At 51.5% G+C, this 12,723-nt stretch overlaps 3 protein-coding genes across 3 annotated transcripts; 1 reads left to right on the forward strand and 2 right to left on the reverse strand.

Annotated features, from left to right (window-relative positions):
* Window positions 1-20: 20 nt before the first annotated feature.
* Window positions 21-1,022, reverse strand: UHO2_04929 (uncharacterized protein; the record flags this gene model as incomplete). The annotated part of the gene is made up of 1 exon (XM_041557460.1): window positions 21-1,022. The coding sequence occupies one exon, from the start codon at window positions 1,020-1,022 to the stop codon at window positions 21-23; it is 1,002 nt and encodes a 333-aa protein (XP_041413394.1).
* Window positions 1,023-2,968: 1,946 nt separating this feature from the next.
* On the forward strand, window positions 2,969-5,100 carry UHO2_04930 (uncharacterized protein; the record flags this gene model as incomplete). The annotated part of the gene is made up of 2 exons (XM_041557461.1): window positions 2,969-3,119; window positions 3,245-5,100. 2 exons carry the CDS (start codon window positions 2,969-2,971, stop codon window positions 5,098-5,100), a joined length of 2,007 nt encoding a protein of 668 aa, XP_041413395.1.
* A 454-nt stretch (window positions 5,101-5,554) lies between these two features.
* Window positions 5,555-12,214, reverse strand: UHO2_04931 (putative ATP dependent RNA helicase; the record flags this gene model as incomplete). Its single annotated transcript, XM_041557462.1, has 1 exon — window positions 5,555-12,214. One exon carries the CDS (start codon window positions 12,212-12,214, stop codon window positions 5,555-5,557), a length of 6,660 nt encoding a protein of 2,219 aa, XP_041413396.1.
* Window positions 12,215-12,723: the final 509 nt, after the last annotated feature.

Raw genomic sequence — 12,723 nt, forward strand, 5'->3', positions numbered from 1 at the left:
AGGATACTATTACAGTGTGACTATGTTGAGCTAATTCGATGGTATGCAGGTGAAGCAGCCTCGTATTCCCTCACGAACAAGCGATGCTTCTCTTTTGCGATATACGTCAAAAACTCGCCAAGATGTTCTTTTAACAATCCTATACTTTCCCCATCCATACTTGTGTGAAGGATGATCATAGGCAAGTTGACGAAGAGCCTTAAGAGATGTTCTGCACCATATACGTCGCTTGGTTCCATATCTCCCCCCATACTTGCCGTCCCGCTTCGGGCGTTGGATCGGATATCGCCATCTCCCATCTTAGGACCGTTTTTCTTGCGGTATTCGACATATTGGGCTCGTTCGAATCGGTATAGTAAGTTTTGGCCAAGCGAACGATCAAAGTATAGTTTCAACCCCTTCAGCACCTCGTCCACTACCGCGGGGGATCTAGTTTTGGAAGAGGAAGGAGTTTTTAGGGATAGGTAATGCTTGCGGTAATCTTGGAGTATATCCCTGACGCAGGGTCTGCGGGGAAGCGGTACGAGAAGACCATTCTTGGTGATGTTTTCCCAATCATCAACGAGTTGCAACTTTAGTTGGTCTGGCAAAGAAATTTTCACTTCTGGTCGCTTTAGGAAGTCTTCTTCTGTTTCTACAGTGTCCCTGCTCCTTTTAGTTGCTCTTGCACCAGCAGAAGATTTTCGTTCGTTTGCGTCAGATTCCCTTGGCCTCTTTGCTCCACTGCTCGAACTTTCTTTAGCAGCAGAAGAGGAAGAGGAGGAGATTAGGGAACCAGATTTCGCAGCTTCCTCAAGCGTTGATTTGCGAGCAAGATTCTCATCGTTGTTTTTGAGAAGGCGAATTTCAGGAACCCATTCGTCCCAAGTTTTCTTCCACCCGTCGTAGTGGACGAAGTAATGCGGACCAATTGCACCAGTGCGGTTATCCTCTCCGGTCCATTTTTCAGCTTTGAGGATTTTGGCGGAATAGATTAGGGGCCCATGGAAACATAGCACTTTTTCGTTTTCGGTGTAGAGCATTGCGTGTCTCTCGAGGTTGGGCGTGGGAGATAGTGAAGACCGCTGCGCAAGTTTTGACGGGGTCGAGAAATGTGATGGAAGTGTACAGTGCGGAGATAGGGAGGAGAGTGATGGGATAAGGTGTTAGTGTTGTGCGTCGCGACAAGCTTCGGTTCTCGACGCTTGGCACCGTGGAGGTTGTTCAATTTTTCGTGCGACAATTACCGATTCTGATTGAATAGCTGTTAGATCGTGAATTTAACAAATGTTGGGAAAAGGTGTCCAACATTTTCTAAGGCGTTTGAGTGTGAAAACGCTGATAAAAAACGAAAGACAGGAACACAAGAGGCGCCACCTCAGTGAAATCACATGACCGCGTGTTCATGCTCTAACACAACCGAAAACTTCACTCGGCGTCGCCACCCGTCAACTCCCACCAACGCTCAACATCACCCACCAACGCCCCTATCTCATTCGACAACAGCACGCAGTCATACGTGTCACCTCATCTACATAGGCACACATCGACTGACAGTAGAGGCATATATACTCCTGATATTGCTTTGTACTATTGCTTTGTACTTAGTTCTCTCTGAATGCTAACGATTCGCCACTTGCTTTACCGCCCCTGGTTGTGCTTTCCTCAACACATACATGATCCGGCGTTTGGGGGCCGTATGCGAGCCTCTATCAATCGTCACATAAGCATCATTGCTTCTTGCCTGTCGAATCATGTATTGGCTCCGCTTCCCGCTTCCAACCGCCGCTTTCAATGGTGATGCTGCTGAAAGTGGAAAGCCGAACAAAAAGATGATCAACGTTGTTTGTGCAAGCGATACCGCAGGTTTTTGTCTCACAAGGATAACATCAGTGTGCGCAAGCCTAGATGCACTTAGCTGTGTTTCGAACTTGATTGAGGGACCATGCAGTTGCGACCCAGACCTACAGAAGCAAAGAGAACCTTGCAAGTATATTGAAGCTGAGCCGATGAGGAAAGAAGGAACTTATTTAGCCACGTTGTGAAACCCAGACGAGCTCGGCTAAACGAGGCAGAAGCGGGGCAGAAGCGGGGGGTCAAAACACTGTTGCGCTCTCCAGAAGCTTTCTCTTGCACTACTTGCTTCTCTCTCTGTAGAGTTGAGTCGGGGAAAGGCTTGGATGAGGTGTGTGTGATAGTGATGAGATCAGAGCAAGTATCAGCTCGGGCAGCAACTTGTGTAGCCAAGTTGAAATATAGAGAGGTCCAGTGCGCAAGGAAATGTGAAATCGGTGGAGCAAACAGAGCCGATTGAGCGGGTTGCGACGCGCGTGTTGGTCCAGCTGAAATGTGCACGCCATGTCACGTGCAGCCCTCTGTTCTCCTGGTGCAGCCCTCTGTTCTCCTGTTCTCTGTTGTTCTGCTGCGGGGGTTCGAGCGACGGAGCGCGCGAATTCAATGCTTTTTCTCTCTCCCCACACACACGCACACGGAAATCGGCCGGTTGGAATTCACAAAGAGTTGAACGTCACTTTCTGTGCACGGCCCATGACCAGAGCAGCGCGGCACCAAAGAGAGAGAGTGAGAGAGAGAGAGAGAAATTCAAGGTCGAGTTTGAAAATCCGGCCTGGCAGGCAACCCCTCGCGAACCCCACGCAATCTGACAAAAACGGCAGCACATTGACGGCCAGAACACAGATTGGCTGCTTGGGCCTCGTCTTTTTCCAAGCTTGTGTGTGTGTGTATCAACTCAACTCAACTCAGCTCAGCCAAGAGAGAGCTGTGAGTCGGCTGTATTCGCGCTCGTGCCTGCACTTGCCTGCACTTGCCTGCACTTGCCTCATCCCTTTTAGACGAGCGTAAACCACCTTGGTCACTCACCGCCGCCACCCCCTCCTCCTTCACATCGGTGCACGCCCTTCCCACACCAGCGCGCGCGATATACCTCCTTCTCTCTCTCTTCTGGTCACCATCCGCGCCAACTGCAACCATGCCTAACCTTGCCAGTGTCGAGATCGACACTCCCGCCAACAAGGGCGAGACCAAGATCAGGCGTTCCTACAGAGCGCCTGATCGTCTTCTTGAACGTCCTGCCGAGGGGATCAACACTATGGCCGACGTTTTCCTCAAGGCACGAGAACGTAAGTAGCATCTCTATCCTCTCTGCCCACAACTCTCCTCTCCGATAGATGTCTGACTAGTAATATAGTATCCTGATTCCTCACTCTTGCTCCCCCCCCCCCCCGCCTCTCTTACGATACGACAGGCTTCCCCAAACGTGCCATCATGGGTTGGCGAGACGTTGTCCGAACGCACGACGAGAACAAGGAAATCACCAAAAAGGTCGAAGGCAAGGAGGTCAAGCAGACCAAAACTTGGCAATACTACGAGCTCTCCAACTACAAGTACCTCACCTACGACGAGTTCGAAGAGCGCATTCAGCATGCCTCGAGCGGTCTTGTAAACCTCGGCTTGTCCAAAGACACTCGCTTCAACATTTACGCTACCACCGCCATCAACTGGCAAAACATGGCCCACGCCTGTTTCCGTCAGAGCATCCCTTTCTGTACCGCCTACGAGACTCTCGGTGAAGAAGGCCTCCAGCACTCGCTCATTGAGCCCCAAGTCGTTGGCGTCTTCACCAACGCAGAACTTCTCCCTACTCTCGCAAACGTCATCCGCAAGGCCGACACGGTCAAGTACGTCATCTACGACGGCAAGCCTGAGGACAAGCACCTCGACACTATCCGCAAAGTGCTCGATGAGCGCCAGGGTAAGCTCCTTACCATCGAGCATCTTTGGGCTGAGGGTAAGTCCAACCCTGCTGAAAGCCACCTCCCCACCCGCGACGATGTTGCCTGCATCATGTACACTTCCGGTTCCACCGGTGCACCCAAGGGTGTCATTCTCACACACGGCAACCTCGTTGCTTCCATCGCTGCCGTCGTACTTCACGTCGGTGATCTCTTGAGTCCTACCGACACATTCCTCGCCTACTTGCCTTTGGCCCACATTCTCGAGTTCATCGTCGAATGCACCATGACCTACATGGGTATCACCATGGGTTACGGTAAGGTCAAGACTTTGACCCAGGCTTCTGTCCGAAACTGCGACGGTGATATCAAGGCCTTCAAGCCCAGTATCATGATTGGTGTTCCTGCCGTTTGGGAGTTGATCCGCAAAGGTATTCTCTCCAAAGTCAATGCCAGTGGTTCGTTCAAGCAAAAACTCTTCAACGGTGCTCTCACCATCAAGAAGAACAAGATTCCCTTGCTTACCTCGGTTGTCGACAATGTCGTTTTCAAAGCTGTTAGGGAGCAGACCGGTGGTCGTCTCCGCTTTGCCCTTTGCGGTGGTGCTGCTCTGTCCAGGGAAACTCAGGAGTTCCTCAACAATGCTCTTGTGCTCTTGCTTCAGGGTTACGGCCTCACCGAATCGTGCGGTATGACTGCCATTCTTCACCCCGAGTTCTACTCCTACGGTCCTTCCGGCGGATGTGTACCCGCTATCGAGATCAAGCTTCGTGACGTCCCCGACGCAGGCTATTTCGCCACTAACAACCCTCCTCAAGGTGAAGTTCTCATTCGAGGCCCTTCCGTCACCAAAGGCTACTTCAATCGCGACGACGTCAACAAGGAATCCTTCCAAGACGGTTGGTTCCTCACCGGTGACGTAGGTCAATGGAACCCCGACGGAACCCTTTCCATCATCGACCGCAAGAAGAACTTGGTCAAACTCTCCGGTGGCGAATACATCGCTATTGAACGTTTGGAGTCGGTTTACAAGTCTTCCAACCTCGTTTCCAACATCTGCGTTCATGCTCACAGCGATGCAAAGCAACCAATGGCTATCATCTTCCCCCGAGAGGATAACCTGGTTGCAGCCGCACAGAAGATCGGAGCAAGCGGTGATTTGGAAGAGCTATGCAAGAATAGGGACGTGGCCAAGATGGTCATGGATGATGTCAACATGGTTGGTAAGAAAGCAGGGTTTAAGAATCTGGAAATGTTACAGACGGTGCTGTTGGTTCATGAAGAATTGGCAATGACCGCTGCACAGAAGTTGAGTAGGAAGGATATCGTCAAAAAATATGAAGGCGAGATTAAGAAGCTTTACATGTAGGACCATCAACCTCAGCCCTTGGCACAGTTCCATTTGGATGCTGAGAATACCCCTTTTCTCTGACCTCAATCTTGTACGCTTTCATGCCAATCCTCGCTCTCTTGGCTTCGCTTCTTTCCATCGCTTCCACTCATGTAACCCGTGCCGGTTTGGACGGAGATACCACAGGTCTCTCATTCTCTTTGCTTTTTATCTGTTGTGTTCCAAATTCCAAGATAGTCGATTGTCGTACTCTGCCATCTGTCCGTGCTTGTGATATCTGATCCGAGTTTTGGCTCACAGAGCCAAATCTTGACTCGAAGGAAGCCACGACCACAGTAGGTGGAGACGTTGAAGCTCCTCACCTGCTGCTCCTGCATCGCTGGCCCTTTTGTCATCACAGTCACCTCACGCGAACAGCATATACAAGACAAAGCATAATTTCCCGAGCACAAGTACAAGATGCAATGGGCTCTTACTCCTCCCCATCCGCACTCACCTCTTCACTCTCTTCCTCATCCTCTTCTTCATAATCGCTCTCTCTCCCCTCTTGTACATCAATAGCTTCCATCGTCACCTCCCGATCCGCACCAGCATAACTATCACAAACTAACCATATCTTCAACCTATCCCATCTACCCTTTGGCAGCGTCACTTGCAATTCCAAATCCAACGTTTTCCTCACTGTAACCTTCTTGATCGCCAGCAAATTTCGCGTTGCAGGATCGCCTATCACCACCCACCACTGCACCAGCTTCTTTTGGGGATACAATGCCGACTGGACTACCAGACTTTCGTCTCCTTCTTCGTCGTCTTCGTCCTTTTCGAGGTGAACCCTAACAGTGATAGGGTCCGAAGCATTGATTTCTTCCGGAGGGGTAAGGATGGTATGTGAGAGTTCGATGTATGGGAACGAGTTGACGAATTGCGCTACCTGCGCTAATTGTTTCTTGTCTAGTTGCAATAACTCGTCTCGTTCCGCCTCGGACAAGTCGGCTACGAGGTCGGATAGGGAGAAAACGTCTTCTACCCCTCTAGCTCGGCATCGATCGATAATGGTCGGGGTAAAATAGGGTACTTGACGAAGAACAGAATCTTTATCCCAAACCGCTTGAACTACCATCTGCGATAACTCCATTGCTACAATCGCATTAAGGTAGGCGTTGCTAGACATGACATCAACGCATGCCGAAAGCAATGTCAGAACCTTTGACAGGATGATCCTCTGATCCGATTCCAAATCGACCGGTAGTGACAACCTCGCAAAGTGCGCTTGAAGCAAGATAAACACTTTGTGGTAGGGGGAGAGCAGGTTCAACTTGTCCAGTTTCAGCGGGAGCCGATCGTAAATCCGCCGTAAGAGCACATCCTCATGCTGTCTAATCTCCAAATCCTCAAACTCGGCCGCACTAGCTACAATCTCCAGCACCCCCCTCAACTTTGTCTTCCCACTCAACGACATATTAAACACATCTACACTAACATAACTAACATTGTAAAAACTCCCCACCATACCTAAATTCAATGGACTTACATCCATCTCATCCTCCACCGCAATACATTTCGCTCCTTCCAACTCCGCCAAAGTATTTTCCACCAATTCGCTTAGATAGTCTCCAATATGCGTCATACTCTTCCCCTGACAATTGTACGCCTGGGGATTCTGCGGGAGTCGACGATACATTAGAGTCCAAGTTAAGATGTCTACTGCTGCTTGCTTGTCGTCGATTGTACGAGAGACGATTTCCGAGTTGAAGAAATCGTGGATGGAAAGCGGTAGTTGGGATTCGATGGGGAGCGATTCGGAAAGGAATTTTTTGAAATAGTCTTTCCGGGTGTTTTGGCAAAGAAGGATGCAGCGAGAGGAGCCAAAGTCTGGGTGAGGGACGGTGCAGTGTCCGACCATTTGCAGGACTAAGGGGAGTGGGTAGTCGATGTATCGATGTTCTTGGCCTGAGTAGGTTTGGAGGGACATGATCAGGACTAGATGAGCTTTGAGTGGCATGCACCAGGCTACTTCTTTGGAAGCGATGATTACTCGGATCGCATCTGCATTGAAGAGCCGCTCGACAATCCGACGATCGTTTTTGGTGAGTCCTTCGTGGTAATACGCTATTCCCATCGCGAGCAGTTCCCGCAATTCCCGATCTTGTACCCTCTGTAAATGCGGCTCCAAATCCTCCATCTCAATATTCAAAAACCTACTCTCACCTTCATCTCCACTCCCCTCCCCATCCCTATCACTATCCGCAATCACATACGCCAAAATATCATTCGCCGTAAGTTTCGCCTGCTTTCGACTCGGAACAAACGCAATCACCGATTGGTCATCCGCATACTCCACCATCGCCAAATACGCCGGTTTCGCCATAGCCAACATCAAACTCGGGAAATGGGGAACATTGAATCCTTGCAAATGGACTTCCATCGGAACCTCCCTTGCGCTCGGAGCGAAATTGAATACGTTTCCACCACTTGCTCCTAACCAATCGCCCACATCTCTCGCATTTGCAAGAGGAACACTGAGTGCGATCATGCGGGTTGGGTTTTGTGTTTGTGCGGCGATAAATCGGGCTCGGGAAGCGACAATTTCGTAGGTTGGTCCGATGCGAACGTCACCGATCATGTGGATCTCGTCCAAGATGTAGAGGGAGACGGATTGAACGTTTTTGCGTTGTCTCCAACGACGGGAGAGGACATCCCAGTGGGTTGGAATGGCAATGACTAGGTCCGACATCTCTAACAACCGCAGATCTGCAGAAGTCTCGCCGGTGAGTCCTGTAATCGACTTTCCATCTTTATAGTTGCCGAACTTGGAAGTCCACTCTGCGACTCGAGGTGCGATCATCGATTCGTACGGAACAAGGCAAACCGCTCTCCCCGCATCCTCATCTTTCCAAAGCCGCAAAAGCGCAAGCTCAGCACAAATCGTCTTGCCATTGCCTGTGGGAGCACCGATGAAGACGCTATCGTCACTCCCATACAGCGCGTGGAAGGTTTGGGTTTGGATCTTGTTGAAACGCTCGAACTGTTTCCCGTAGATCTCCTCGGCCTCTGCATCGTTGAGCGCGGAAACTGGCTGTGGCTGCAACTCGAGCAACGGCGTAGGAGGAGGGAACTTTTCCGGCAAGATCAAGTTCTTAAACGAAATCGGCAACCTCACCTCGCTGTGCAACCACCGATCACTAACCACGCTGATGTAGTAATTCGGTGGAACAGGTTCCGTCATCGGAATCGTAAACGTCACCGTGTGTTCCTCCTCTGCGTACTTCCTCAACAGCAAGAATTGATCGTGGTAATGCAGGATCTCCGCATCCACATCCTCTACCAAAATCCAAAAGCTTTGGGCTCCACCATGCACCTTCTCATCCCACTGGAAATCGGGCGTGATCGTCAGCGTGACATGCAACAACGATCGCGTGAGAGGCTGGAAAAACGCCTGCAGCTCCAACTTCGGGAATTGGTGAACCAAGCGATGGACGAGTCTGCCAGCTTTGGGGATGCCGATCAGCTCTCCGATCTCGTTTGGCTCTAAATCGTGCAACCTGTTCCACGGATACTCCTTCCTTTCCAGTCGGCGGATAAGATCGGCGGGGACACCTCGGAACTGTCGCAGTGGAGTCATGGAACCCCATTGACGCGATTCGACCATTTTGCAAAGATCCAATGCCATTCTGCTTAGACGTGCGTATCCGCGCTTGAGGCAAATCTCAAAGATGGCCCTCAGAATACGACCGGCAGATTGAGTAACGTAGACCATGTCCGCTGCAAGCACGTATCCGTCGAGTCGGAGTTGTGAGATCCAGGATTGAAGCAAGACGTTGACTTTGGCGATGGGGTCATCCGCAGACTCCTTGACAGGCACAGGAACGCGTTCGAGCAGCTTAGCGACTTCCAGCTTCTCATCCTGCCTCACGACTTGATGTCGGAATTCGTTGGAGAGGGCAAAGATGCGGAAGAGCTCGATGAGCCCCAACTGAGGCTTGATCTGCTGATGATACGTCGCCATACTATCATGCGTAATATAGTAATGCGATGCGATCCTACCCAGCTCGTTCGACGTAAAATTGCCCGTCTTCCTCTCGTACCGCAACAATCCACACTTCTCCAACAGTGCAGCGGCAGTGTGAACAACATCCGCCCGTTTCTGCTCCAAGAAAGGATCATCCTCCGCATAATCGGCCGTAACACTGTAGAGCGTTGGCGACCTCAACATCCTCACATACAGATACGTATATCCTAACCAAGCCACCGCTTCGTCACGGTTCCTAATCGTACCCAACACGATCTCGGCATTCAGATTATCTGCGAGCTTCGAAACCAACTGTGACTCAATCGGCAATTGCTGGTTGAGCAAGCTGAGATAATACTGCAGTTCGCTGTGGTTGGTGATGATGATACCTTCACCAAAAGTGTCGTATTGCGGTCGACCGGCTCGTCCGAGCATCTGAAGCATGTCTTGCGGGGTGATCTCGCACCAACGTCCCTTTTCCGGGTTGTAGATCTGAGTACCTTTAATGATGACGGTGTGCGCCGGTAGATTGACACCCCAAGCCAAGGTTGCTGTTGAGACAAGAACTTGTAAGTGTCCATCCGCAAAGAGCGCTTCAACGAGCTCTCGATCGAGTCGAGACATTCCGGCGTGGTGAATACCAAATCCATAAGGCATGACATCCTTGAGATCGCCTTCAGTCACATTCTCCAGCTCAGATCGCAAGACCTCTTGACTAGCAGGCGAAGGCGGAAGGAACCGGTTAAGTGTCTCTTGCTCCATAGCCTTGTCGCGGATGAACTTGGCGGTTTTGGCAGCCTCTTTGCGCGAGTGGACAAAGATGAGCACCTGATTCTTGCCCGCCTGATCGAGCGTCTTTTCGTAGGTGACCTCGTTCATGACCAACAGACGCTTGATGGCCTTCTTCTCTGTGATGCCAACATACTGCTGCTTGAGTGGACAGGGACGGTAGTTGGCTTCAAAGTAGAAAAGACCCGTCTTGGGGTTGACTCGAAGGAAAGTCGCCACATCCTGGTAGTTAGGAAGTGTGGCTGAAAGACCGACAAGACGCACCGGATCGCTCATCTGCTCCATACGTCGAATGGTGCGCGAGATGATCGCTTCCAGCACGGGACCACGGTCGTCATGTAACAAGTGGATCTCGTCGACGATGAGAAGGCGGACCAGGTTGGTGTAAGAAGCGTCGGTGCTCTTGCGGCTGATGACATCCCATTTCTCGGGTGTGGTGACGATGATCTGTGTCTCTGCGATCTGCGCCTTAGTCAGCTGACTGTCACCTGTAAGCTCGTTGACAGTGATGTTGTACGACTGAAGGCGGTCGCGGAAGTTGGCCGCTTGTTCGGAGACGAGCGCCTTCATGGGAGCCACGTAGACGATCTTGAAGGCATTGAGGTCAAGTTCTCCCGTCTCTTGATCTCGCCACTTGCTGATCTCGTTGAGGATGGTGAGCATTGCTACGTTGGTCTTACCAGCACCGGTGGGTGCACAGAGCAACATGGGCTCATCGGATCCGAATGCGACAGGGTAACAACGAGACTGCACCGGGTTGAGCGATGTAGCACCAGGGAATGCACCCTGTGCCCAAGCAGGAAGACCTGCGATCGGCACAAGCTCACTCTCGCCAACAGTCCTCTTGGCAGGAGCAGGAATGTGAATCTCCTCGTAACCTTTCTTGGTTCGCTTGAAGCTTCCTTCCGGTAGTCGGACCTTTGCGTTTGTGTTGAGATGACCACCTTGTGTGAATGCCATTGCTTCGAGATCGACGCCTTGTCTGGGCTGAGCAGTTGAACCAGGCGCGATGGTAGCACGTGATGTGAGACGTTTCGTTCTGCGCTGTGCGTCCTCAAGATCGATAGGTGTGAGACCGTTTGCTGGTTTGCCATTGGCTGATGTGGTGCTTTTGGCAGCATCGCCGTGCAAAGCCTTAAGAATCCAAGCGAGACCCTTCTCGCGCATGGCAACTTGAACATTGACCTTCTCGTCGTCATCGGCTCGAGCTAAACGCGTACACCAGACAACAGCATCTCTGTTCTTTGTGAGGATCTGGACCAGCTCGAACTTGTCGTAGTCGAACAGTTCCATGAGACTGTTCTCGCAATCACGGAGGTCGGATTGGGCAGAGAGGATATCGAAAGCGCTGTCTGCCTTTTCGTTGGCCTGGTGGGCATCCGGATAATGTTGGGACACCTGACGTTGGATCCAAAAAGCGTCGATGTCGCGTGGGCTGAGGTGGTTGGGATCGGGTTGCTTGGCGTCGCCGTTGGCAGCTGCTGATGCGCTTGAGCCGATGAGAAGGTCGTCATGCTCGTCGCCAGATGCTTCAGCATCCGAGCGATCATCGCCTTCGGCTTTCTGGTTCGGTGGCGCATCTTGATCGTCTGAGGCATCAGAGTCGTCGCTGCCATCACGAACAACATAGCCTACACCATCCTGGTCACTCTCCTCTTGGTCTTGGTCGAAGAGAAGGGCTACACCAGTCTCCTGATCGATCTCGCGCATCTTGGCATCAACATCAAGATTGTCATCCTTCTGCTCTGGCTCATCGTAGTCGGTGATCTTCTTGCTGAGGTTGGTGAGTTGACCGAAAGTCTCTGTGCTGAGCTGACCCAAGATCTGTTCGATCTCGCTCTTCTTGTCCAAGTGCTTGAGATCGTCATCTTTGAGGATCTCGAGTGTTGTATCGGCAGCTGAGCGAATCACATCCTGTGCCTGATCGCCGAGTGCTGTGTGAACGATGCTGAGTATAAGCTCGTAGATGTCTCTTGTCTCGGGTGACCTTGGATGGTAGCGAAGGCCTTCGAGCTCGGCAGTAGCTTGGAGAATGTCGGTGTAGTTGCTCTGGTCAGAGAAGGAAGCAGTGGCGAATGTGGATGCAGCTTGTCGCTTTGGTTGGTGTTGATGGAGTTGGTCATCTGCTTGCGCCTTCTTGCGCTTCTTTTCGAGATCCTTGACGCCTTGCGACTTGACTGCTGTTCCCATATCGCGGACATTGATGCGACCTGTCAGCGACTCAGCCTCTCGGTTTGATTCATCTGGGCGACGATGGGATCGGTCGGCATGGATGACGAGGGATGAAAGCGCCGAGTACTGGTAACCAGAAAGATCTGGCTTTTTGGGCGGCATAGTGGCTGCTAGTGTGATACGGTGCTGAGCCCAAGACCAACTGATGAGATGGAAGGATGCGAGCTGAGCTAAACCAAGCCGATGGTTGTGATCGAGTCGTTGGCAAAGAAGCCAAGAAATCGCAGCCGAGGATGCCGAAGTATCTGAGTCAGCCAGTCACGGCCCTTCCGAAAGCGTAGTCAACAGCGTCGAGATGAGGCGAACAGTCGTTGGCAAAAGAAAAGAAAAAAAAGCCAAGCAATTGGAGCGGAGGATGCCAAAGTGTCTGAGTGAGCTAGTGTCGGCCCTTCCGAAAGTGTAGTCAACAGCGTCGAGATGAGGTGAACAGTGGCTGGCAAAGAAGCCGAGCAAATCGAATCGGAGGATGCCGAAGTGTCTGAGTGAGCCAGTGTCGGCCCTTCCGAAAGCGCAGTCAGCAGCGTCGAGATGAGAGGTGAACAGTTGGATCGCCTGATGGCTGAGCAGGTGAGGTTGATGGGAACAAGCTGCTGGACTGCGCTATGCTTTAC

This window comes from Ustilago hordei (genome assembly GCF_900519145.1).
Source record: "Ustilago hordei strain Uho2 genome assembly, contig: UHO2_contig_11, whole genome shotgun sequence".
Taxonomy (NCBI): Eukaryota; Fungi; Basidiomycota; class Ustilaginomycetes; order Ustilaginales; family Ustilaginaceae; genus Ustilago; species Ustilago hordei.